This window comes from Panthera pardus, unplaced genomic scaffold (assembly GCF_024362965.1).
Source record: "Panthera pardus isolate Hobbes unplaced genomic scaffold, ASM2436296v1 HiC_scaffold_24, whole genome shotgun sequence".
NCBI classification, from domain to species: Eukaryota; Metazoa; Chordata; class Mammalia; order Carnivora; family Felidae; genus Panthera; species Panthera pardus.
Window position 1 is genome coordinate 27,410,546 of NW_026526810.1, and position 26,134 is coordinate 27,436,679.

The following is a 26,134-nucleotide window of genomic DNA, read 5'->3' on the forward strand; positions in this document are numbered from 1 at the left end:
ATCTCCTTGTTTCTCATCCCACCCGTCCTATCCTTCCCAATTCACCCCCTGGGCTGCTACCAAGGCAGACACTCTTTTTAATAGGCAATTGTAATTTAACCACTTTAAACTCTTCAAGAGCTTCCTGTTATGTCCAGAAACAAAAGAAGCTAATCTCTTTCTTGTGATGTAAAATGCCCTTCATAGCCTACCGCTTGCCTGTGAGACACCCTTTGCTCCTGCTACTCTCCTCCACGTACACTCAGTGCTCAGCCATGTTGAACTGCTTTCAGTCCCTCACATGTCTCTGCATTATGCATGCCTCCACCCTCCCTGCACACTCTCCACAGATACATCCTCTTCTTCTTGACCACTCTCCAAGCCCACATCAAGTATTTTCTCCTTTGCAACTTTTCCTATTTCTCTGGCAGACACAAGGGTGCTTTATCCTCTAATATTATTGTGCTGTGTGTGTGTGTGTGTGTGTGTGTGTGTGTGTGCACATATACATATCTATCAACCTATCTTTTCTAGCTTGGCATTTTGCATTATAACCTGTCTTCACTATGATGGGGTTTTGGAATGGTGGTGGGGTCCGGAGCCAAAGGCCAAGAAAGATTACTTGAGATGTCTTTGATGCAAAAAGATTATTTTATTAAAGCACAGGTCCTTTCCCGTGGGGTGGGGAGGGGTGGAAAGGAGGGATAACAAAGGGGCATTGGGAAACTTTTCTGGGTGGCGAATTATTAATAAGCTTAGCTGTGGTGATGTTTCTCAGGTGATATACATGTTGAAATTTATCAACCTGTATAGTTAATATGTACAATTAATTTTATGCCAATTATACCTCAAAGAAAGCTTTTAGTAAGACATTAATTTTTTTTTTTATTTCTCAAATTAAACCATGCAGGAGGAGATGTACAAGGATTGCTGCTCTTTATTTAGCAGAACAGTTGGCCCTGCTCCCATCCCAGGTGATTTTCTCTCATTTCCTCACCAGGCAAACACAACCCACGGGGATGCACAAAGACAATGATTATATATAGCATTATTCTCCTTTATTTCAGGCATGAAAGTAGATAAATTTCACTCAGTCAGGACTTTATTGCATACTACTATATTCTCAGCATTGTGTGAGATAGAGAAGGAAAGGAAATAAACATGTATATAGACCATCTGTATGTATCGAGCAAGGAGGAAGAATGGCTTCTGTCCTTAAGGATTGTATACATTAGTTGGGTAGGCAAGACTGACAGAAATTTGCTATGAGAAACATAATATATAACTAAGTACTAATTTATACAAATGAGTTAGCATCATTTCATACCCCAAACATCTCAATCTCACCAGGAGAGCAATTGTAAGTACCAAAGATGCTCAATTAAGAAAGACATGGAGATAAGGGTAAAAGTACGAAACAGTGTTCGCGGGATAGATCTGAAGAAACTAAGGACAAAGAGCCTCATCTCCATGCTGGAACAAAGAGAGGCAGAGCCCTAGAAGACCCCTGGCATGCACGAATTCATCAACACTTGTAACTATCTGCTGGCTACCTCAGATGGCCATGATATTGCCGAGACAGAAATGTAAAATGTGCACATTGTGAAAATGGATTCTAGACAACGAGTCAATTGGCACTTGAATAGCTGACCACTCAAAATCCACATTAAAATTAGCAGAGTCTAGAAGTCAGAAAACAAGTGGAGGTTTAGGATATTTTTCTAGCTCTGGGGTTACTGAACTGAGATCATTAATGGGTGTTTTCTGAGATAGGAAAACATTTGAATAAATATGGGCTGCAATGAAACCAATTAAGGCAAGTTTGTTATAGAGCTTCTTGAAACCTATGATATGCTAATGTGCACTGTATGCCTAGAAGGTGCATGTACAGCATTTCACTTAGATCAGGAGCCATATTAAAACATCTAAGTATAGAAAATACCCAACGTGCAGATAGAATGAATAAAAGAGAATGACTCTGAGAGGTATGGCATTACACACAACAGCTCCATGTGATGCTTCCTATGAGCCTCACGCTGTTCTAAGGGTTAGTACTTTATTTTATCTTGACAACAACTCTATGACACAATCATGACCTCCCATTCTACTTTGAGGAAAATGAGATATAGAAAGGTTAAGTAAATCTCCAAAGGTCACTCGGCTAGAATATGGTCAAGCGAGGATCCAGACTCAAGCGGTCTGGCTTTGGCACTCACGTTCTTAAAACATTACATTATGTAACTTACCAATGATGTTTTTACTCATCCATTCCAAACTAAACTATTAGTTGGGTATTAAGCCAGAATGGAAACCAGTTGTGATGATTAATTTAAATAAAAGGTTAGGAATGAAGGAGAAGGAGGAGGAGGAGGAGGAGAAGAAGAAAGAGGGAAAGAAGACCGAAAATAGTGTCACTTGTTAAGGCCCCAAGCGAGTAAACCAAGACTTACTACCTAACCTAAGTGTAGTTTTGACCCTCCCAAAATGTAACCTGTAACCAGTCAACCTGGGAAATTCCTCATCAGCACTAGGAAGTTTACTGATGAACCCCTTCCCTTCCCTTCCCTTCCCTTCCCTTCCCTTCCCTTCCCTTCCCTTCCCTTCCCTTCCCTTCCGAGGGGTGACCTTGCCTACAACAACTTGCTAATAATTTCCCTTTTTCCACTCCCTCTCTACCTTTAAAAACCTTTCTTTTTCTGTCATCACTGGGAGCACCTCTCTACTTGCTAAAGAGGATGCTGCCCAATTCATGAATTGATTAATAAAGTCAATTAGATCTTTCAAATGTACTCAGGTGAATTTCTGTTATTTAACAGCGCTATTCGATGAAATTGGAAATAAGGGACGGGTGGTAAACAAAAAATTTGTACTTATAATTATGAATTACATTGTCATGATAACATAGTTTATTAAAACCAAGAAGCATTTCAAGCAAAGAACATGCACCCCAATCTCCCACTCCACAGTAAGGAAGACAATTTGGCAAGCGCTTCACAAGAGTTCTCACCGTAACTCTCTTCATATCTAGCTGGCGCAGCTGCATCATATTCTGAAGGATAGTGTGTTTGTACCATGACTCTTGAGCTATTGGATTGCCATCAAAAGTGATGTCTGAGAGAGAAGAAGAGTCAGCAAGACAGCAAACACTTTCAAAACTGCGGGAGAGACAGAAACCACTGGATTATTGTGGGACCTTCCAACAGTACTTTCATTCATTTACTATACATTACTGTAGAGTAGTTCTAGGTTTACAGAAAACTTGAAAAAATAGCATAGAGTTCCCATATACTCTGCACCCATTTTTCTGTTATTAACATCTTGTAGCAGTATAGCACATTTTAATTCACAATTATTTACAATTAATTAATTCATCCCTTGCTTTCTGGCACTAAAAGATTCTCTAGACTCGTATTATGTATTTTCGACCCCGGTCCTAGAATCAGCCATTTCTCGAAGGAGCCATGGTTCCTTTTATTGGAGAAGGCTACTGGAACCAAAGATCTGGTGGCTGGATATACTTTTTGCTCCTGGGGTGTCATTTTTTTCAGGCCCTCTGCCAACAGAGCAAGGACATGTATGTGTGAATATTAACATGTGTGTATACAAACACCTATAATATTTAATCATTTATGTCTATATTAGGCTAAACATGAATTCACACTGATGTACCCCAATTCTATTATCAAAAGGATCATTCTAGCCTCTTTCCCTCACTTATCTGTAAATTCCTACTCCAACAAGGAGAAATCTGACTCCCACCATCTCATCCATTTATTTAATTGTTTAATTCCAGAATATATGCATAGTGGTATCAGCATTTTTCAACCTGAACACACACAGGAAACAACTTTGTTAACTAAAGTATAACTGTGATGTGTAATTCCTTTAGCATTTAGTTTTATATATTCATTCCAAAGTTACTTAGGTCAACACCTCCCCCCCTCACCCCTTCAAGGGGGGTTGGTTCATACATTTGAAATACAGTTAGCTTCTCTTGTCATAGTCTATATTCATTCCTTCCCTGGATCCTCTAACCTCCTAAATATTATTTTTACATTTGCAGATATTACGGTTCACTCTGTGCTATAAAGTTCGGTGGGTTTTGACAAATGCATAAGTATCATACAAAATAGTTCCATGATCCTAAAAAAATCCCCTACTTCAACCCTCCTCCTCTTTCCCTGAAACTCTGGCACTGATCTATTTATTGTCTTTACAGTTTTTGCCTTTTCCAAATGTTATATAGTTGGAACCATACAGAATATAGCCTTTTCAGACTGACTTCTGTCGCTTAGCCATTTGCATTTAAGGTTCTTGCATGTCTTGGGGCACCTGGATGGCTCAGTCAGTTGAGCGTCCGACTTCAGTTCAGGTCATAATCTCACAGTTTGTGAGTTCAAGCCCCACACTGGGCCCCCTGCTGTCAGCGCAGAGCCCACTTTGGATCCTCTGTCCCCCCTCTCTCTGTCCCTCCCCGACTCACACTCTCCCTCAAAAAAATAAACATTTAAAAAAAAAAGCTTCTTCTGTGTCTTTTTGTGTCTTCACAGCACATGCTCTCTCTTTATCACTAATATGCCATTGTCTGGATGTACCACAGTTTGGTTGCTCCCAGATTTTTGTGATTATAAATAAAACTGCTATAAATATTTGTCTGCAGGTTTTTGAGTGAACACGAGTTCTCAACTCATTTGGGTAAATACTTAAAAGAGTGCAATTGCTGGATTATATAGTGAGACTAGTTTAGCTTTATGAGAAACTGCCGAACTGTCTTCCAAAGTGGCTGTAACATCTTGCATTCCGACCAGCTCCGCATTCTCATCAGCATTTGCTATATGTCAGGTTTTTTTTTTTTATAATAGTCACTCCAAAAGGTGTGTAGAGGTCTCACTGTTTTAATATGCAATTTCCTAATGTCAAAGGATGACATTTTTTCATACGCATTTGCCATCTCTATATCTTCTTTTTTTTAAAGTTTTTATTTAAATTCCATTTAGTTAATATACAGCGTAATATTCGTTTCAGGTGTACAATTTAGTGATTCAATACTTCCATACATCACCCTGTGCTCATCACGGCAAGCGCGGTCCTTAATCCCCATCACCTATTTTACCCATTCCCCCACTCACCTCCCTTCTGGTAATCATCAATTTGGTCTCTATAGTTAAGAGTATGTTTCTTGGTTTGCCTCTCTCTCTCATTTTTTTTCCCCTTTGCTTGTTTGCTTTGTTACTTAAACTGCACACATGAGTAAAATCATAGGGTGTTTGTCTCTGACTTACGTCGCTTTGCATAGCACTCTCTAGCTCCATCCATGTCATTGCAAATGGCAAGATTTCCTTTTTTATGGCTGAATAATATCCCATTGTGTGTGTGTGTGTGTGTGTGTGTGTGTGTGTGTGTGTGTGTATGCCACATCTTCTTTATCCATTCATCAGTCGATGGACACTTGGGCTGCTTCCATATCTTGGCTATTGTATACAACGCTGCTATAAATATCGGGGTGCATGTATCCCTTTGAATTAGTGCTTTCATATTTTTTGGGTAAATACAAAGTAGTGTGATTGCTGGATCATAACGTACTTCTATTTTAACTTTTTGGGGAACCTCCATACTGTTTTCCAGAGTGGCTGCACCGGCTGCATTCCCACCAACAGTACGGGAGGGTTCCCCTTTCTCCACATCCTCACAAACACCTGTTATTTCTTGTGTTTTGAATTTTTGTATATCATGGATATATAAATATATACATATATACAAATATACCCAAATAACTTATCAGGTATATGATTTGCACATATTTCTCCTAGTCTGTGACTTGCCTTTTCATTTTTCTTTAAAAAAATTTTTTTTTTTACATTTATTAATTTTTGAGAGACAGAGAGAAACAGAGCGTGAGCCGGGGAGGGGCAGAGAGAGGAGGAGACACAGAATCCAAAGCAGGCTCCAGGCTCTGAGCTGTCAGCACAGAGCCCATCACGGGGCTCAAACCCACGAACTGTAAGATCATGACCTGAACCGAAGTGGGACGCTCAACCGACTGAGCCACCGAGGTGCCCCTCATTTTTCTTAAAAGTGTCTTCACAGGGCAGAAGTTTTTAATTTTAATATGTTCAACTTATCAGTTTTCTCTTTCATGTGCCATGGTCTTCGTATTCTATTTAAAAATTCATCACCAAGGGCACCTGGGTGGATCAGTCAGTTAACTGACCCACTTCGGCTGAGGTCGTGATCTCACAGTCCATGAGTTCGAGCCCCGCATCAGGTTCTGTGCTGATAGCTTGCTAACATACTTGAAACATACTCAGTGCTGAGAGCCTGGAGCCTGCTTCAGATTCTATGTCTCCCTCTCTTTCTGCTTGTCTCCTGCTCGAGCTCTGTCTCTCTGTCTCTCAAAAATAAATAAACGTTAAAAATTCATCACCAAACCCAAGGTTGCCTAAATTTTCTTCTAGAAGTTCTATAGCTTTGTGTATTATATTTAGGTCTACAATCCATTTTGAGTAAACTTTGTAAAACATATAAGGTCTACGTCTAGATTCTTTTTTTAAATGTAAATATCCTATTTTTCCAGTCTCATCTATTGAAAAGACTACCCTTTCTCAAATGAATTGCCTTTGCTCGTTTGTCAAAGATTACTTGACTATATTTGTGTGAATCTATTTCTAGGTTGTCTATTCTTTTCTACTTATACATATATGTCTACTCTTTCACCAATACCACACTGTCTTGATTATTGTACCTTAATATAAGTCTTGAAATAGGGTAGTATGAGTCCTCCAGCTGTGTTCTTCAGTATTGTGTTGCTATTCAAGGTCTTAGCTTTTCCATTTAAACCTTAGAACACATTCATTGATATCAGCTTGCTGGGATTTTGATTGGGTCTTTTAAAAAATGGAGGTATAATTGATATACATTATATTAGGTTCAGGTATGTAACATAACGATTCAATATTTGTGTAAATTGTGAAATGACCACCACAATATATCTAGTATAATGCCCATCTCCACACACAGTTACAGAACTTTTTTACAGAATTTTTTTCTTGTGGTAAGAACTTTTAAGATCTTCTCTCTTAGCAACTTTCAAATATGCAACACAGTATTATTAGTAAGAGCCAATATGCCATACATTACATTCCCATGACTAATTTATTTTAGAACTGAAAGTTTGTACCTTTTGGCTCCTTTCTCCCATTTCGCTCACTGCCAGCCCCCTGCTTCTGGCAACCACCAATCTGTTCTCTGTATCTATGAACCTGTTTTGCTTTTTTATTGTTGGTTTTTGTTTTTGTCTTTAGATTCCACATATAAGTAAAAAATCATATGGTATTTGTCTTTCTTTGTCTTACTTATTTCACCTAGCATTATACCCCAAGGTCTATCCATGTTGTCACCAATGGCAAGATTTCATTCTATCTTATGGCTGAATAATATTCCATTATATATCTCTCCCTGTCTGTCTGTCTGTCCGTCCGTCCATCCACCCACCCATCCATCCATCCCACATTTTCTTTATCCATTCATTTGTCCATGGACACTTATATTGTTTCCGTATCTTGGCTACTATAAATAATGCTGCAATGAACATGCAGATATCTTTTCAGGTAAGTGTTTTCATTTTCTTTGGATAAATACCCAGAAGTGGAATTACTCAATGGTAGTTCTATTTTTAATTTTTTGAGGACTTCCATTTCTTAAAGAAGGGAATACTCGCTTTTCTAAATGATACCCCAGAGAAGACTAGTTAAAATCATTAAAATCGTTTATGTTAGAATCATAACTAGTTAAAATCATTATGTTAGAATCATCAAAATTTGATGACTATTCAAATAACAAATGTAAACATTTAGGCCGAAGAGTACTTCCTTTATTCAGGCACTATATTGAATATCCCTTCTTCCTGTGTAAGAAAAGCTAGGGGATATAGAATATTTATGGTATAGAAAATAACCTATATGTTGACAATTAAGGTCAAGGCAAGGTATATGGTAAGACTAAAGTTCCCTTTTTTTATTGTCACATTTAAATATTTCTTCTGTTTCCTCCCATTCAAGGTAAAAAGATCCTCTCCTATTTTTTTACCTTAGAGATTATCTTTACCATCTAATAGGTAAATCTCACAACTCATATGCTCATTATGGGTTTTGAGACATATTTAGATAATTTTAGGAAGACAATTTCCCCCAGTTTTATTGAGTAACAATTGACATACATCAGCATGGTGGTTTCACTTATGTATATTGTGAAATGAGGACTATAATAGCTTCAGCTAACATCCATTTTTTCATATAGATACAATACAAAGAAAAGAAAGAACAAAAGAGAGAGAAAAAAATTTCCTCCCAGTGATGAGAACTCATAGTTTTTACTTTCTTAATAACTTTCCTGTATGTCATACAGCAGTGTTAGCTGTGGTCATCATATTGTATATTAGTCCTGCGTACTAATTTATCTTATAATTGGCAGTTTGGACTTTTGACCCTCTTCCTCCAATTCTCCCCTACCCCCATCCTCCACCTCTGGTAACCACAAGTCTGATCTCTTTCTGTGAGCTTGGTTTTGGTTTTGCTTTTAGATTCCACATATCAGTGAGATCACACAGTAACTATCTTCCTCTGTCTGACTTATTTCACTCAGGGTGAAATATAATGCCTTCAGGGTCCATCCATGTTGTCACGAATGATAGGATTCCCTTATTTCCTATGGCTGAACGACATTCATATATATACACCGTAACTTCTTTATCCACTCATCCACCGATGGGCACTTAACTTGTTTCCATGGCTTGGTTATTGTCGCAATGTTGCTATAAACAGGGGGATGCAGATACCTTTTCAAGTTAGTTTTCATTTCCTTTGGACCTATTCCAGGAAGTGGAATTGCTGGATCATATGGTAGCTCTGTTTTCAACTTTGTGAAAATTCCCCCTACTGTTTTTCATCGTGGTTGTATGAATTTACAATTCCACCAACAGCGCACGAGGGTTCCCTTTTCTCCACATCCATACCAGCATTTGTTATCTCTTCTCTTTTTGACGATGGTCATTCTAACAGGTGTGAAATGATAACTCATTATATTAAAACCACGGTTTTACTCTGCATTTCCCTAATAACTAGTGATGTTGAACATCTTTTCATGTACCTGTTCGCCTTTTGTATATCTCCTTTGAAGAAATGTCTATTCAGGTCTTTTGCCCATTTTTTAATTGGGTCATTTGTTTTTTGGCTATCGAGTTGTAGGAGTTCTTCATACATTTGGGATATTAATCCCTTATGAGAGACGTGGTTGGCAAATATTTTTCCCATTGCATAGGTTGTCTGTTCACTTTATTGATAGCTTCTTTTGCTGTACAGAAGATTTTCCTTTGATGCAATACTTGTTTATTTTTTGTTTTGTTGCTTGTGCTTTAGGTATCATATTTTTTTTAAATCATAATAAAAACACATGTCCTGAAGGTTTATTTCTGTGTATTCTTCTAGGACTTTCATGGTTTTGATCTTACATTTAAGTCATTAATCCATTTTGGGTTATTTTTTGTGAGTGGCATAAGACAGGAGTCCAGTTTCATTCTTTCACCTGTGAATATTAAAGAGACTGTCCTTTCTCCATTGAGTATTCTTGGCTCCCTTGTCAATATTGGTTGACCTGATATACTTAGATTTATTTCTGAGCTCTCGATTCTATTCCATTGGTGTATTTGTCTGTTTTTATTCTAGTACCATACTGTTTTGATGACTGTAGCTTAGAAATCAGGAAATGTGATGCTTGGTTATTCTTTCTCAGTATTCCTATGGCTATTTCAGGATCTTTTGTGGCTCTATATATTTTAGGAGCGGTTTTTATACCTCTGCAAAAAATGCGGTTGGAATACCGATAGGGAACGCACTGAATCTACGTATGGCCTTTGGGGGTATTGGCATTTAAACACTATCAGTTGGGAAGACATTTTTTTAAAAGGCTAGCATATGCAGATGAAAATGAGAGATCGTTAAATTTAATAATCACTACTGGTATAAATAAACTTGAACAAACATTGCAAATTTTTCCCACCTAGCAGTAACAAAATTCTTTTTTCCCCATCAATATAAAACATCTCAGAATAGTTTCTGATGTTTAACGGATGTTTGAAAAATGCTTCTCTCCTTCCCTCATAGTTGTTTACATAAAGCTAAAATCAAAGATGCTTCTGATAAGTTCAAAACTGAAACACAAGGCAAATTTGTGTTTCTCTACATTGTTAAGTGAACAAAGTCATCATCTTCAATCCACAAACCTACTTCTCTATGTATACTTCCTATTGATAAATAATGTCACCATCACGTCAGTTGCTGAGAAACAATCTCTTACTCAGAAATTGAGAGCTGAGAATGTGAACTGACCGAAGACCTATCGAGGGAGTTTAAGCAAGGGAGGCGGGTGCTAACAGGATTACGATAACTAGTAACTATTAAAATAATTGGTAACATTATGGAAAGTATAAAGGAAAGAAATGAATTAAGAGCAAAAAATTAGTTACAGATTGCAGTAAATAGAGGTAAAAAAGGAACAAGGCTCTAACATATCAAAAACTAAGGCAGAAGCGAAAGAGAGTAAAGAGGACAGGATAGGTTCTATGGAAGTTAGGGTGTAGCATGTACAGAAACTAGTACTTACTTGGATGCGAGGAAGGGAGGAATCTAGAGTAACACCCGGCTTTTTCTCTAGGGTTAATAATGATTGGGTGGTGGTTACAAGGCTGTGCACTTTGTCAAAATTCATGGACTCGACACTTACAATGCGTGCTTTTTGTTACATGTAAATTATATATCAATAAATTGATTTACAAAGACATTTAAAATGTAAAAAATTTTGTCATTTGACAAATCACCTTTTCATCTATCAGGTCTCCCTTGTCTGGAACGGTGTGTTATATTGGTGACCCATGGCCCTTAGGACATATTTCAAAAAGGCTTTCTTTAAGTTTTCCTCCAACTACCACAGGATGGGATACTAACTTCGACCTTTAAGAGATGCAGTGATGTGAAAAGCAGAGGCAGAGCCAGTACAGGCAAGAGAACTCTTCTGTGCTGAAGAGTATTTTTCTTCAATGGCCCAGCATATCTAAACAGAATTAAACTGTAAGGTTCTTGAGGGCTAGAAATATACCGTGATCACTATTCCAAAACCTATCATAGCCCCCAGCATCTAGTGAGGGTGCAATAATTTTGGTGAATGAGTGAAAGACTATGATGAATTGATATGATTTCCAAAGGCTTATCTTTGATCTAAAACTTAATAAATAATTTTTCTTACATTAGTCTTAGAATTATTTAAAGGATATCATGTTATCAGGAATCATTATGATCTGATATCTGTCACTAACCAGGTATATGCACTGAAAAGTGGAAATAATATGTCCAGAAGCAGAGGGAAGCTGGAAAACATTTTATTGCAAGTAAATCCTGATTTTATTGCAAGTAAATCCTGATTTTATTGTTATTTTTTAAATGTTTGTTTATTTACTTATTTTGAGAGAGAGAGACAGAGAGACACACAGAGAGAGAGAGAGAGAGGGAGAGAGAGACAGAATCCCAAGCAGGCTCCAAACTGTCAATGCAGAGCCCGACATGGGGCTCTATCCTACGAACTGTGAGATCATGACCTGAGCTGAAATCAAGAGTCAGACACTTAACCAACTGAGCCACCCAGGCACCCTATTGTTATTTAATGTCTATTTATAACTTAGACTGTAGAGTCTATGATTTATTTCTTATTGCAAGTATAATTGTAAACTAAAATGATTGTAACTGTTCCTAGCCCAAGTATTCCTTTGGGGAATGTAACTAATGGTGTTAAACACAAAAGTACACACTGTCTTCATTGAATTCAAATACAAAGCACATTAGTGAATACAGAAGAAAATATTATGTCCACTGAATGTAGTCATTATGAAGCACTTCAGACATCTAGGAGATCTGTTGATGCCCATCTGGTCTGTGTCTGCAATTCAAGCACAACCAAAGAGGCACCAGGAGTGGGAAAATCATTGCAATCCTTAGCAGGTACTATCCTGGCAACCCTTTCCAGGTCGGCTGCTAGCACTGATACTCAGACTAAAGTCTTTATGCTTTGAATAGTTTCATTAAGGTAAAAATAAATCCATATTTGATCCAGAAGATTCCTCACAAAATTTCATTTCCATCTGCCAGGCATTTGACCAATAAACATGCCAGACATTCCTAGAAATGCACTGACAAGGTACCTACGATTTTAAAGACATTCTCTAATCAAATGAAAGAAGTCTCATTAAGTACAAATCCAGGCTAATGAAGGGTTGCATACTACCTAACCAGAGAAAATCAAGGTCAGGTTATAAAACAAAAACAAAACCACCTGGAAACGGAACGGTAAGTACAGTAAAGTACTATTGCCTTTTAAGAACAGTCCTTGTTTTAAGAACACTCAGTTGCTTGCCTCTTCGGAGTCCCCAGAATGGACAAGCTTGGGTCCAAAGGCCGACACCTAATTCATAATTTGACTTTAATCTTTTTCCAGATTACTCATGTATTTGTTCTTCCCCTAGTGGTCTTCTCCCGATGCCGCATCTGCTTCCTATCTGCTAAAGAACCTACGGAGGAACGGTGTGTCCCTACTGACCAAAACTCACATCTCAAAAGGAAAAGAACATATTTCAGTCCATTTTAGGCTTACTTAATAAAATACAGAGAAAAAATAAAATTCCCATATATACAAGCAGAGCACATAGATATTTAACTAACAACCCCCAAGTATCCGTCAAATTTCTCCAATTAGAAACTTCTCCCAAAAGTAAGTTAGGTACTTTAGAAAAAGGGGTTTTACTCTTTCATACCATTAAAGCACCATATTCTCTGAAAACAATCTTAATAAAAAGCTCACTTATTTTACATTGATCAGTGAGAATTTTACTGGACAGTTACTATGTATCTAGCAGGCTGAAATGAAATGGAACACTAGAATAATCAAGTGCTCTCACAAGGACTGACATATACACAACTGATAAATATAAAATAGCTAGAAAAATCTATATGATAACATATAATTAAGTATTAAAGAATGAAGCACAGTTAAAGAAAATAGCACATAATGAAGGTGTTTGTATATCAGACAGAATCAAGTTTGTAGACTGAGGCACTTGCAAAAACAGCTAAAAATGCTAGATAAAATATATTTTAAAACTCTTCTCAAGTGCATCCATGACCTGCTAAAAAAAATGAGAAATACACAGGTTTAAAAAAAAAAAAAGTGAAGGTGAGAACCCAGAGAGCTCTGAGGACATTTACTGGACCCAATGAACTTGAACTTTGGTTCATATGATCTTCAAAGCTGGGGGACAGGAAACAAATACCAGAGGCTACCCAAGTTGGAGAGTCTAACTGGAGATCTGTCCTATATCTGAGACCCAAAAACTAGACTTTCAATATAGAGTTATTTAGACATAAGCTTTCCTACCCACTACCCCAGATATATTGCCCATCTCAAAACACGGAGCTAATAGGGGAGGAGAATTCTTCCCTGATTACTTGAAACCACAAACCACAATTTGCATCCTGAATCCACACTAAATGGGTGGTCTAAAACATTTCAAGAGAAGTGATATTTTGAAGAAGTCTAAGGCTGCTTATACCTATTGGCATCTGACAGAAACAAATGAAATTTCTCCATGGAGGAACCTACGTTCATACAAGATCTCAAAAAGTTCCCAAAGATAAGGTACCCCCCCCCAAAATATATAGTTCACAGTTCAAAAGGAAATAAAACACTCTGACTGACAGCCAGCAGAAACCACAGATGACATTGACTGTCTAAGACTTTTTCACATAATTGAATTACAAAACATAGGATATAAAAACATATTTCAAGAAATAAAAACAGGTTTGAAAATACCAGTAAACTCCAAGAAGATCTGAAAAGACACAGAACTTCTACAGACTGGAAAAATATTTTAAAAATTAAAGTAAAAATGTCAAAGGCAGTGGATATAAATTAAGGAAATAAAGCATTTACATCCCTTTCCTGCATAAACTGTTCTTCAGGGTAATCAAAATGCTAATGAGTCTTTTTCTTATAGAAGAAATAGAACTTAAAAGGACAAAGAATGATGGAATATCACCATTTTGTAATCACTAAATAAATAATAGATCCAGACAATGATCATCAATTACTGTTAAAACACTGAAAAGATGATGAGGAACTTTATTAAAAAAAGAATGGGTGAACAACAGCTGAAACCAATAATTAGTTTTAACATACCTTAAGCAAAACTAGAACACATTTTTTCTCTCCATTTACGTTTCTTTTACTTTCTTGTTCCTTTCTTTTGGTCCTCCTTAACAAACAATCATCTACATTGCTACTTGTTAAGTAATGTTAGTTACTTAGTCACTAAAATTCTTTTTAGTGCACAACAATAGTAGGGTTCGTAGAAACAAGATGGTTCTACAGATTCTAAAGATGCATTCTAACAATAGCCCATTCTTTTTTGTCACAAAGCAAAAATATGGCTGAAACAAAAAATTTTTTCACATACATGAAAAAGATCGCCAAATTTCCCTTGGGGAAACTATTCAAAAAGTTTAACCCACTCGTCACAGTGTTTACAAGATTTTAATATTTGAGAAGCTGAAGTGATACCAGAGAGAAATAAATAGAAGACTATGGCTATGATAGAAACAGAAAGAAAGTGAAGAAGAGGAGGTAGAGACATGAAGAATTAAACAAAATAGAGAAAAATGTTAAACTGTCTCTTTAGACATCTTTTGCTGCAACAATGGCACTGACAACAATTCAACAAGGACAGTATCTATCATGTCCCTAAGCACCTGGCTGACAAAAGACATGAGCACAGAACTGAGTGTCTCAGAATTCTAGGTGACAATTCTATTAGCTTTCTCTATTAGCTTACTCATTTTCTAGCAGTAAAAAGACAAAAGCAACACAGCTTCGGTCTCAGGAGATTCACAATGACTCTAATTACCAAAAGTAGATCTCAAGTCATGGTCATATTCTCATAATGCTAATTTATGACACTGAAACCAAATTTAAGGTGACAAAGTTCTTGATGATATATTTCCTCTTATGAATCGACCATGTGGATACAAATAAGTCTCCTCAAATTTTTTAAAAAAATTTTTAACGTTTATTCATTTTTTGAGAGAGAGAGACAGACCGTGAGTGGGGGAGGGGCAGAGAGAAGGAGACACAGAACCCGAAGCAGGCTCCAGGCTCTGAACCAAGAGCACAGAACCCAACGCGGGGCTCGAACTCACAAACTGTGTGACCATGACCACAGCCTAAGTCAGACACTCAACCGACTGAGCCACCCAGGCACCCCTAAGTCTCCTCAAATTTACAGAAGAAAAAGAGAAGGATTCTTTGCAGTCTCAAAGTGTGATAACAATTCTAAAAAGCATGCTCATTTTAGCCACTTTCAACATTAATATTAATTGTTTAAAAATTACACTGGCTATAAAGCAAGCCAAATAATACTGTAAAGAGATCTAAGTTCAGCACCGTGTAGGTAAGCAGCAGTCTGGGAAAACAACAACAAACTGATATAGTACTTGTCAATTCCTATGGTGTAAATATTCCCAGCATGGCCGATTTCAAACTACCAAGATGATGTTGCTGAACTGAAAAGATGCACATAGACAGGTGTAGTGAGCCAACACAAGCTGGCTCAAGCATACCACTGCAGACCAAATTCCTCTTTTAAAGTTAATGGAAGTATGTTTATTATTCCACCATGAAATAATTCCGTTATTTGGAGGAACTTCTTTCTATTGATGATTTTCCAGTGGTTTTTGAACTTTCTATCAGTTTTAATATATATACAAAAAAGTCCACAAATCATAAATGCACAGTGTGATGATTCTGCACAATCTGAACATACCCATGTAAACAGTCCCCAGGTTAAGAAAGAAAACATTACCCTGATGGAGAGCAGAACATGTGACCCCCAAAATACATGACCTTTGGTGTGTGGATTACGTTGAGCTGAAGACAATTAAGACCCAGAAGACTCAACAAAAAGTTTTACCTTTTCCTTAACTACCTAAAAGAATTTAAATAGGCAGGGGCAGGGCGGGGTGGGAGTGGGGGCTGGCCCACAAAGAGAGCTTTACCAGGGATAACTTTTTATCTGAAAGAGTATGGCAGGGCAAACATCTAATTACCAAATATCTGCTCTCTTATCATCCTATGAATCATCCTCCTTACCTTTGAAGCCCCACGGCCCTATCCCATTCCTTAGCCCAGGACAGCAGAGACAGCAACTGCTTGACTGGCCCTTAGGCCTCATTTTTATGGGGCTCCTGTACACAAGTAATTAAATTTGTTTTTCTCCCGTTAATCTGCCTTATGTCAATTTAATTATTAAACCAGCCAAAGAACCTAGCATGGTAGAAAGGAAACTTTTCCTCCCCTACAGTTGGTGACCACGAAGGGGTCTTTACTGACTGGACATTGCTTGCTTCGGCAAGCAATGTAGCTGAGAGATGTTGGGACCTTGGACAAAATCCAGCATAAGGGAAGAATCATCATGTCAGTGTCCCAGATTTCTGCCTACAGGATCTGATGGAAGCTAAAGTAGTGTAATTTTCTAAATTAGCAGATTAGTAGAACTACCTCCTTGGATACAGTGACTCTGGTAAAGATCCAGTATGAGCACTATTGATTATGTTATTATCATAATTCCAGTTATCTCAAAATGTTGTGAGCCACAAAAATAAACATATTTCCTTATCAATACTGTTATAATGAATTTCATCAGATCTTTAACAATGGGCATTTTACAGTTTTTTGTCATTTACAGATAGTTATTGTTTTACTCTGATGCTCTGCAAAAGTATTCCTTCAAAAGTACTTCATTTTCAAGGAGGTTCAAGGAAAGGACTTTTGAAATATATAGGCCTTTGATAACTTTAAGATCATAAAAGTGAACTGGGTAAGAATTTACAGAACTCATGAAAAAACTGGATTCAAGGAGAAAAAGAGTAACATGAGACTGAATGAAATGATGAGAACGATTATAAATTTTATGATTTTTTTCATTGGAACATTGTTGGTTCTGTTATGTTTTGTTTTACCAGGTTGAAGGAAACCTTTTTCTCTTTTCTCTTAAGCTATCAACAATTTGGTACAAATGGTTCAACAATTTGTATACAAATGATACAACAATTTGTGAACAAAGAGGAAACAATTACTTTTTCTCTCTACCTGATCCATCCAGAATTGGGGAATTTAGTATTCTCATTTTCATGCCAATACAGCTATTTGCATAAATTCAATAAGAATCTAGTCTCATTGTAATAGGACACAACGGGAAACGTTGATTATATTGCCAAGGCTTTGGCTGGAATGTCGTATTTGAGCATGTGCGTAGAATCAGATATGCCAGACAGCTTTAAGGAACTAAGGGTGACTTTATGGAGCCAATAAAACCCCTTGGAAAAACTGGCCGGATACCTTGCTTACAGGGTTCCCAGCAGTCTCAGTAGGTGAGAAAGGAATGCTACTTCCTGGCAAGCTCAGAAACCTCAGGATATTTGGGGGACCTCAATAGGAGAGGAACCCATTCAAACCTACAGGTATTGCGTGCAACGTCTGATGGTGAGACCTTGGCTTGGCATCTTTGTTTCCTTAATGAGGGTTTTAAAAGACTAATCTGAGATTCCTTATGAAAAGTTCCAACAGACGGGGCACCTGGGTGGCTCAGTTGGTTGAGCATCCAACTTCGGCTCAGGTCATGATCTCAGAGTTCATGGGTTCACGGGTCTAAGCCCCATGTCAGGCTCTGTGCTGACAGCTCAGAGCCTGGAGCCTGCTTTGGATTCTGTGTCTCTGGCTCTCTCTGCCCCTTCCCCACTCATTCTCTCTCTCTCTCTCTCTCTCTCTCTCTCTCTCTCTCTCAAAAATAAATAAACATTAAAAAAGAAAAGAAAAGAAAAGTTCCAACAGAGCAGATTAAAAGATTCTACATGATCAATCATCATTCTGGCTGCACTTATGTAAAGAATCCGGCAAAGTTTATTGAAACTAGGCTTAATTGGCAAACAAATTAGTCTTACTGTGGTTATCTCTGACTGAAACGGGTATGACTGTAAAGAGAAAAATTATGTGTCAGTAATAGCCCTTTCTGGATATCAGTTTCTAATACATTAATTGTCTTTGAGGTTTTGTTTTCTACTGGTGAAATGGACTAGAATCCGAATTTTTAGTTTCCACCAGTTATTTGGTTGCAACTCTCTAAACTAGCATCTCCCAACTTTTCTCTCACCCTCTGACATGGAATCAGTGAGAACTAAAACTGCCCTTTTTCTGAAGTCATGTAAGCTAAAGCTGAACAATGTGATACAAACTTTAGAGAAATCACCCCAACAGTATATGTATGGACAATCTCCATGCCTGTTGCTATATGGCCAATTAGAAAGATCACCAGGGACATTTAAAGTACAAATCAGGAGAACTGATCAGATTGCCACCACCTGCCCTTACTCTTATCTAAAGATGCTTTGAGCCAACCACCTACGTATCTTTTTGATTAGCTGCCTTTCAGAATCCCAGAAACTGTGATTATAATCTGCTCCAATCATTAACTATTGTTTTTCTTTTGTTTCCATAGAAATGCCTCATATTAAATACCTGAGTGCACGCACCTAGCCCACATGCATTACTACCTCCTACAAGGAGACACAACTGCCTAACTGCCTAACTGCCTCGGGACTAAGAGACTAGCTCAAAGAAATGGACCACTCTACCAACTCAGCTTCTGGACTGTGAATCTTCTTGGGGAAGTTTCAGAAGTGGGACTGATGGGGAAAAAATACAGGACTCCAAACTATGCCCCTTTGGTCTATGGATTATTTTGAGCTGATGGCAATTAAGACCCGGAGGCTCAAGAAAAACTTTTACCTTATTTAAAGGTAAAATTCTTAGCTTTCTAAAATGTAAAACTTTTAACTACCTAAAAGGACTTAGATGGGGGCCTGGCTCAGAAAGAGAGCTATTATCAGAGATAATTTTTTATCTGAAAGATCTATATATACGGCAGGGCAGACATCCAATTACCAAATATCTGTTCTTCTTAGTGTCCTGTGAATCATCCTCCTTGCCTTTGAAGCCCCACGCCCCTATCCCATTCCTTCGCCCTGATGGCAGAGACAGAGCAACTGCTCGATTTGCCCTCGGGGCTCATATTTTTATGGGGCTCCCGAACATATGGAATTATATTTGTTTTTCTCCCGTTAATCTGTGCTATGTCAGTTTAATTATTAAACCAGCCAAAGATACTAGCAAGCTAGAAAGACAAGACTTCCGTCCCCACAACCCACACCCCGATGCCCCCTGCCCCTGTTTCCCCTTACAGCTTTTACTCCTCCCTAAAGTAACCACTCATCTGATTCTAACTATAGATAAGGTTTGCCTATTTTTTAACTTTATGTAAATGAAATTCACTCATATGCACTCACTTGAATCTGGCTTCTTATGCTTCACATATTTTTTGAGATGCCTCATATTGCCTGTAGCTGTAGTTTGATGACTCTCATTGCTGGGTAGTATTCCACTAAACTCACTTTATTCTACTGTTGGAGGACCGTTGGCTTGTTTGTATATGAGGTTATTATAAATAGTGCAACTAAGAACATTCGGGTGAACATGTTAAGCATTTCTGTGGAGTTTATACCTAGGAGTGGCATTGCTGAGTCATAAGGGTTGCTATTACTTTCGACTTAATAGACACTTCCAGAGCTTTACGAAATGATTTATTGATTTACACTCTTACTGGCAGGTACGGGAGCTCTATCTAGTAGCTTCACATCTTCACCAATACTTGTTATATCGACATATTGTACACATTGTACACACGGACAAATTGTACAATCTTGTCCTACTTTAAAATATTAATTCTTCCATATTTTGGTAGCTTCTACATTTCTTTTTTTTTCAGGTTTATTTATTTTGACAGTGACAGAGAGCAAGTGAGGGGGGAGAGGCAGAGACAGAGAGGGAGCGGGAAAATCCCAAGCAGGATCAATGAGCAGCCCAATGCAGGGCCTGAACTCACAAACCGTGAGATCATGACCTGTGAGCCCAAACCAAGAGTTGGACGCTTAACCGAGACACCCAGGTGCCCCCATATTTCGGTAGCTTCTAATACTGACCGGGCATCATAATCATTTGTGGAGTTCATTAAAAAACACGAAGCCCTAGAACCCATCCATATCTAAATCAGAATTGCTAGGGGGTAAGGTCATGGTTATATTATTCTAATAGTTCTAGAAGTGATCCTAATGCAGACTCGGGTTTGAGACCACTGATGTAAACTTCATCAAAGGAATAACTTCATCATTGAAAATGACAACTGGTCTAAAAGGGCCTCATAAAATAAAATTAATTCATACAGTGAAATTGAATGTAGCCATTAAAAAGAATGAGACAGACAAACAAGGCTGATATTCACCTGGTACAACTAACTGTATTAGTTAAAATTCTGAAATAATTCCATGCCAGCTGGTAAAGGCCACTGCCCCCAAGAGGCCTAAGTGTCCCAGACCCAGCTATGAAGTGTCCTGAACCTCTGTTGTTTTGGCAGCAAAAAGAGTAACCCTTGGCACAGCAGGGGCCTTGAGACCCAGTTTAGCATCTATTCTGACTCAACAGTGCCCATGCTACATCGGTTAAAATTTCTGAATCACTATTCTATCCTTGCTAATGTATACATGCTATACTTGTGAAGTTTTTTACATTATCCCCCCGCCTACAAGTACTAACATGGAAAAATATCTATAGTATATTGCTACCTAAAAGAGCAAGCCGAGGAAAAATCTATATAGCATGATTCCATACTGTAAAAATATTATTCGTGTGTCAGTAGTGTTGGCCTAGGAACAAAAATCTAGTGGAATCCTTCCTTATAGGTTTTCATCAAACTCTTTTTTTTTTTTAATTTTTTTTTAACGTTTATTTATTTTTGAGACAGAGAGAGACAGAGCATGAATGGGGGAGGGTCAGAGAGAGGGAGACACAGAATCTGAAACAGGCTCCAGGCTCTGAGCTGTCAGCACAGAGCCCAACGCGGGGCTCGAACTCACGGACCGCGAGATCATGACCTGAGCCGAGGTCGGACGCTTAACCAACTGAGCCACCCAGGCGCCCCTCATCAAACTCTTAAGAGTGGTACTTCTGCAATTGAGACTGGGTGTTGTAGCATGGTACATTTGCTTTTTGCCTTACACATTTCTGTACTCTTTGTCTTTGCTATAACAAACATGGAATGAAATAATAATAGTAGTGTTTCTTTAAAAAAAAAAAAAAAGGTGGAGGGAAGGGTGCGCCTGGGTGGCTCAGTCAGTTAAGTGTCCAACTTCGGCTCAGGTCCTGATCTCCCAGTTCGTGAGTTTGAGCCCTGCATCGGGCTCAGTGCTGACAGCTCAGAGCCTGGAGCCTGCTTTGGATTCTGTGTCTCCCTCTCCATCTCTGCCTCTCCCGGGCTCGTGCTCTCTCTCTCTCTCTCTCTCTCTCAAAAACAAATAAACATTTGAAAATTAAAAAAAAAAACTTCACCTCATCCCAAAGTATGCAACAAAAATCTTAAATATGGAATGAGAATACATCAGCCACCTGCTCCATAGCTGTTCCTTTCTGCCTTCCTTTTTTTTCTCTCTTAATATAAAACACATAATCATTAAGAAAATCTGGAAAAGTGTAAGACCAAAATTAAACCATGTGAAATCTCTCCTAAAGATATACTAGTTTATATATTTTTTACCATAATGTAGATCATGTTACATAAAATAGCTTTGTATGCTGCTTCCTTTACATTTAACCAATACTTTTCCATGTCACTAATTATTCCTATGTTATTATTTTAGTACCTGTGTAATATTTCAATGTTTGGGGAATAACCTAATTTACTTAACCTGCTGAATTCTACTCATCTGTGGAAGGAACCTCCCATATTAAAATGGAGAGAAATTATAACAAATACATATATGAGAAGTAAACTTGGCAGAGATTCTGTTTGTGATAATGAATTTGGGGGGCTATATTGTAAGGTTTTGTTGGCAAAAACAGAACTATTATCAGATATAAACAATTATATCTTGGTCTTGGCATGATAATTAGGGATAATAATGGAGAGAAAATAGAAAGGAATACTGAATAGTTTAAATCTTATTTCAAAAGAGGCTCTGAAGTAGAGTTTGGAAGGAATTTGTGTAGCAAACAGAGAATAAAATCATTTGGTGGGGGAAGGGATATAGTGAGCCCATGCAGTTTAAAATTTGTAGGCACAGTACCTATTTTTTTCCTCTCTCTCTCTGGCATGTTCATGACCAGCAACCAAACGGAAAAAACATAAGAGTCCACCGGTGGGGGCATAAGTTATATTGATCTTCAAAACTACCTATCCCACCTGCTCTGGCATCCTCTTTGATGGCAGCAAGCGACAACAAGAGTAGTCAAGGATGCAAGCTGCTGCTATCATAAGTGACAGATGAGTTTATTTGCAACTTTGTTTTAATCATTAACAGGATAAAGGAAAGTTGAGAGAACACTACATGATCGGCACTGACATTAGTGCTAAAGACAGAAAGATGAGTAAGTACGACGCAATTGCTACTCTTAAGGAAATTGCATTCTGGTAGGGGAAGTACGTATATACACCTACTACACACACATGTGGATACACACATATGCATATATATGAGGTAAATAAAGAGATGGACTGAAAGTCCCAACTCACCTTCCAAAAACAATACAGAACTGCCAAGAAGAACAAATTACATAAAACCAATGCCCATAACATAACTAAAAGACAGAGAAGGCCCAAGTATCAAATTACCTGTAAGTAGGGAATATGGAAGGGCGATATGAAAAACTGTGGAAGAAAGAAAAGAGGAGCTGATAGTGGGTCTAAAAAACTGATCTAAAATCACTAGCAGAAAGAGAAGGTCCACAGTAGGTGCAACAATACTGTAAGAGTCCTAGTTGATCTGAGCATGTACTACAAGGAAGGGACTTTAAGGAACACATGATCTGAGGTGGCAGTCTTCAAAAAGTCAGTGCTTTTGAGAAGATAGAAAGGAAAGTAGACGAGCTCTTTGGGGACTGGATAGTGAAAGCGAAAATGGGCAAAGGGGAGATTGAGAGCCTTGCAAGATAAAAGAGCACCAAAAAATTAAAGATTAAAAAGGATATACAATCCCTTTTACATACACACACACACACACACACACACACACACACACACGCCCCAACTGTACTTTGCTGCACTAACAGAAGACACCTTTGACCGAAGATTCTTATAAGTCGCCCAAACCCATAAAACAAATAGGCAAAACCAGACTAAATATATACAAAGTATTTGAAGAACAGAAATCAAATCCACCCCCCAAAAAGAAACATGGAGAAAACTGTAATACAACATTGCACACTGAATTCAATATCCTCAAGTAAGCATTTGGAGCTAGGATAACCCACCTTGAATAAGAATATTAAAAATTAAAAGCAGATTTGGACAGTAAACAGAAATGACAAGAGTGTTGATTGAATTTAGGAAACAAATGGAAGGAAAAGACCAAATCATCACACAAAGATTAAATTACAAGGGAAAATAGATACAAATAAAATTTTACTAAGGAACACTGAAGAAAGACAGAAAAACAACCAAGAGAATGAAATGAAGCAAAGAAATAAAGTGTGCCAATAGCAGCTGAAACAGAAGAAAACCAAAGAAGAAACCAAGTGTGTGTGATTTAAGATCCTAAATATAAAAACAAAACAACTGAACAGAACCAATACTTAAAACTATAACCCAAGAAAACTTTCTGGAAATAAGAAAAGACCAAAATGTATATACTGAAATGGCCCAACAGGTAGCTGGGAAAACAGAGCCAGAATGATCCATCTGAAGACATATCCTCACAAATTATTAGACTTTAAAAATTAAATAATAATAATAAATAAATAAAAGAATAAAAAGCCTCATGAACTCTAAGCACAAAGATCAAAAGTGAAGTTCAGACTGGCATCAGATACCCTACACACTGGATGCAAAGAAATAATGCAGCTGTATTTTTTTTGAAAAACTCAAAGACTGGATGAGTGAATCAAGAATGCTATGCTCAGACAAGCTATCTTCCAAATATCAAGGTACAGAAAAACTCTGAAGCGCAAGAGGTATGGGACCCTTCAGTACCCATGAGCCCTTGCTGAGGAATACACTGGCTGGCCTTCACCCTTGAGAGGTGACCGAGGAAGCCCGAGTGCAAGGACTAGGGACGAGCACTCAATGACTAATTGTCGTTCTGGGCCTAAACTAGAGGCAGGAACCCAGGTGGAACAACAACATGCTATGTATTACGTAGAGTGTGCTTTATGTGCAGGGAAGTACAAGCAATGCGGCTAAAAAACCAGAAGGTCGGAGAAGGAAAGAGAAAAGTAAAATAAGCTAATGATTATCGGGTAGACAATATGTAAGAGTTAAAGGATACCATTAAAAATGGCACAGTGGTAAAGGAGGAAGCAAGAAACCAGGGGACGACTGGAGATCAAATGCACAGCAGAGTGAAAGTAGTTAACAAAAGCGCCAAGAGACCAGATGTTAATTCTTCTCACCACAAAAACAAAATGATAATTATGGGACGTGACAGAGGCTATCGCTAATGCTATGGTGGCAATCATTTTGCAGTAGGTAAGTGTATCACATCAACACTTTGCACAATGTTCTATGTCAATTATATGTCAATGAAAAAAAAACTGGGACTAAGGCAATTAAATAATATCAAACAAAAAGGAAGCAATAAAACCAAAATATAAAACTTCCCAAACACCCAAAGAAATCTGAAAAAGTAAACACAACATGTAAAGAACATAGCAAGTATAAACATAACACACATGGAAGATTACATGACAGAAAGACTTTAGTCACATGAAGAAATGTAAACGGGCTTCACTCATTTATTAAAAGAAAAAGATTTACAATTCGGCCATCAAAACAAGGCCCAGATATATCTTCTATGTAGAAGAGAGATGCCAACAATAAAGGGTTTCAGAAAGACCAGTGGTCGGGGCACCTGGGTGGCTTAGTCAGTTGAGCCTCTGACTCCTGGTATAGGCTCAGGTCGGGATCTCGCGGTTGTCAGATGGAACCCCATGTCGGGCTCTGCTCTGAGTGCGGAGCCTGCTTAAGACTCTTTCTCGGGGCGCCTGGGTGGCTCAGTCGGTTGGGCGTCCGACCGGCTCAGGTCATGATCTCGCAGTCCGTGCGTTCGAGCCCCGTGTCGGGCTCTGTGCTGACAGCTCAGTCTGGAGCCTGTTTCAGATTCTGTGTCTCCCTCTCTCTCTGACCCTCCCCCATTCATGCTCTGTCTCTCTCTGTCTCAAAAATAAATAAACGTAAAAAAAAAAAATTAAAAAAAAAAAGACTCTCTCCCTCTCTCTCAGCCCCTCCCCCCTCTCTCACACACCCTCTCTCAAAGTAAATAAATAAATATAAAAGAAAGAAAGAAAGAGAGAGAGAGAGGAAGGAAGGAAGGAAGGAAGAAAGGAAGGAAGAAAGGAAAGAAAAAGAAAGAAAGACAGACTGGTGGTGAGCAAAGTATAGGACATGGACCAAACATGGTCTAGCACCTGTTTTTGTACAGCCCATAAACTAGTAACAGTCTATAGTTTTAAATAATTGTAAAAACCTCAAAAGAAGAATAACATGTAAATAACATGACATGTAAAAATTATATGAAATCCAAATTTCAGTGTCCATAAATCAAGTTTGTTTTTGTTTTTGCTTTGTTAATGTGTATTTATTTTTGAGAGAGACACAGAGACAGAGGGTGAGCAGGGGTGAGGGAGGGGCAGAGAGAGAGGGAGACACAGAACTCCAAGCGGCCTCCAGGCTCCACGCTGTCAGCACAGAGCCTGATGTGGGGCTCAAACTCACGAACTGTGAGATCATGACCTGAGCCGAAGTCAGATGCTTAATCGACTGAGCCACCAGGGCGTCCCTTTTATTTTTTTTTTAATTTTTTAAAATGTTTATTTATTTTTGAGACAGAGAGAGACAGAGGTCCATAAATCAAGTATTGGAACACCACCGTCCTCCTATTCATTTTGTATTGATTATGTAGCACAAAAG

The 26,134-nt window shown here is 38.1% G+C and overlaps 1 protein-coding gene across 6 annotated transcripts in view; it reads right to left on the reverse strand.

Annotated features, from left to right (window-relative positions):
• The window catches only part of LRRC49 (leucine rich repeat containing 49), a 148,758-nt gene that overhangs the window by 58,460 nt on the left and 64,164 nt on the right, over nucleotides 1-26,134 (reverse strand). For 5 of the 6 annotated variants that reach the window (XM_019441610.2, XM_019441609.2, XM_053888903.1 and 2 more), the window contains one exon: nucleotides 2,987-3,134. In XM_019441610.2, coding sequence (XP_019297155.1) covers nucleotides 2,987-3,134 — 148 coding nt within the window. Of the gene's footprint in view, nucleotides 1-2,986; nucleotides 3,135-14,253; nucleotides 14,348-26,134 lie in introns of those variants that run through there. The other variant, XM_053888904.1, reaches the window with a different exon arrangement.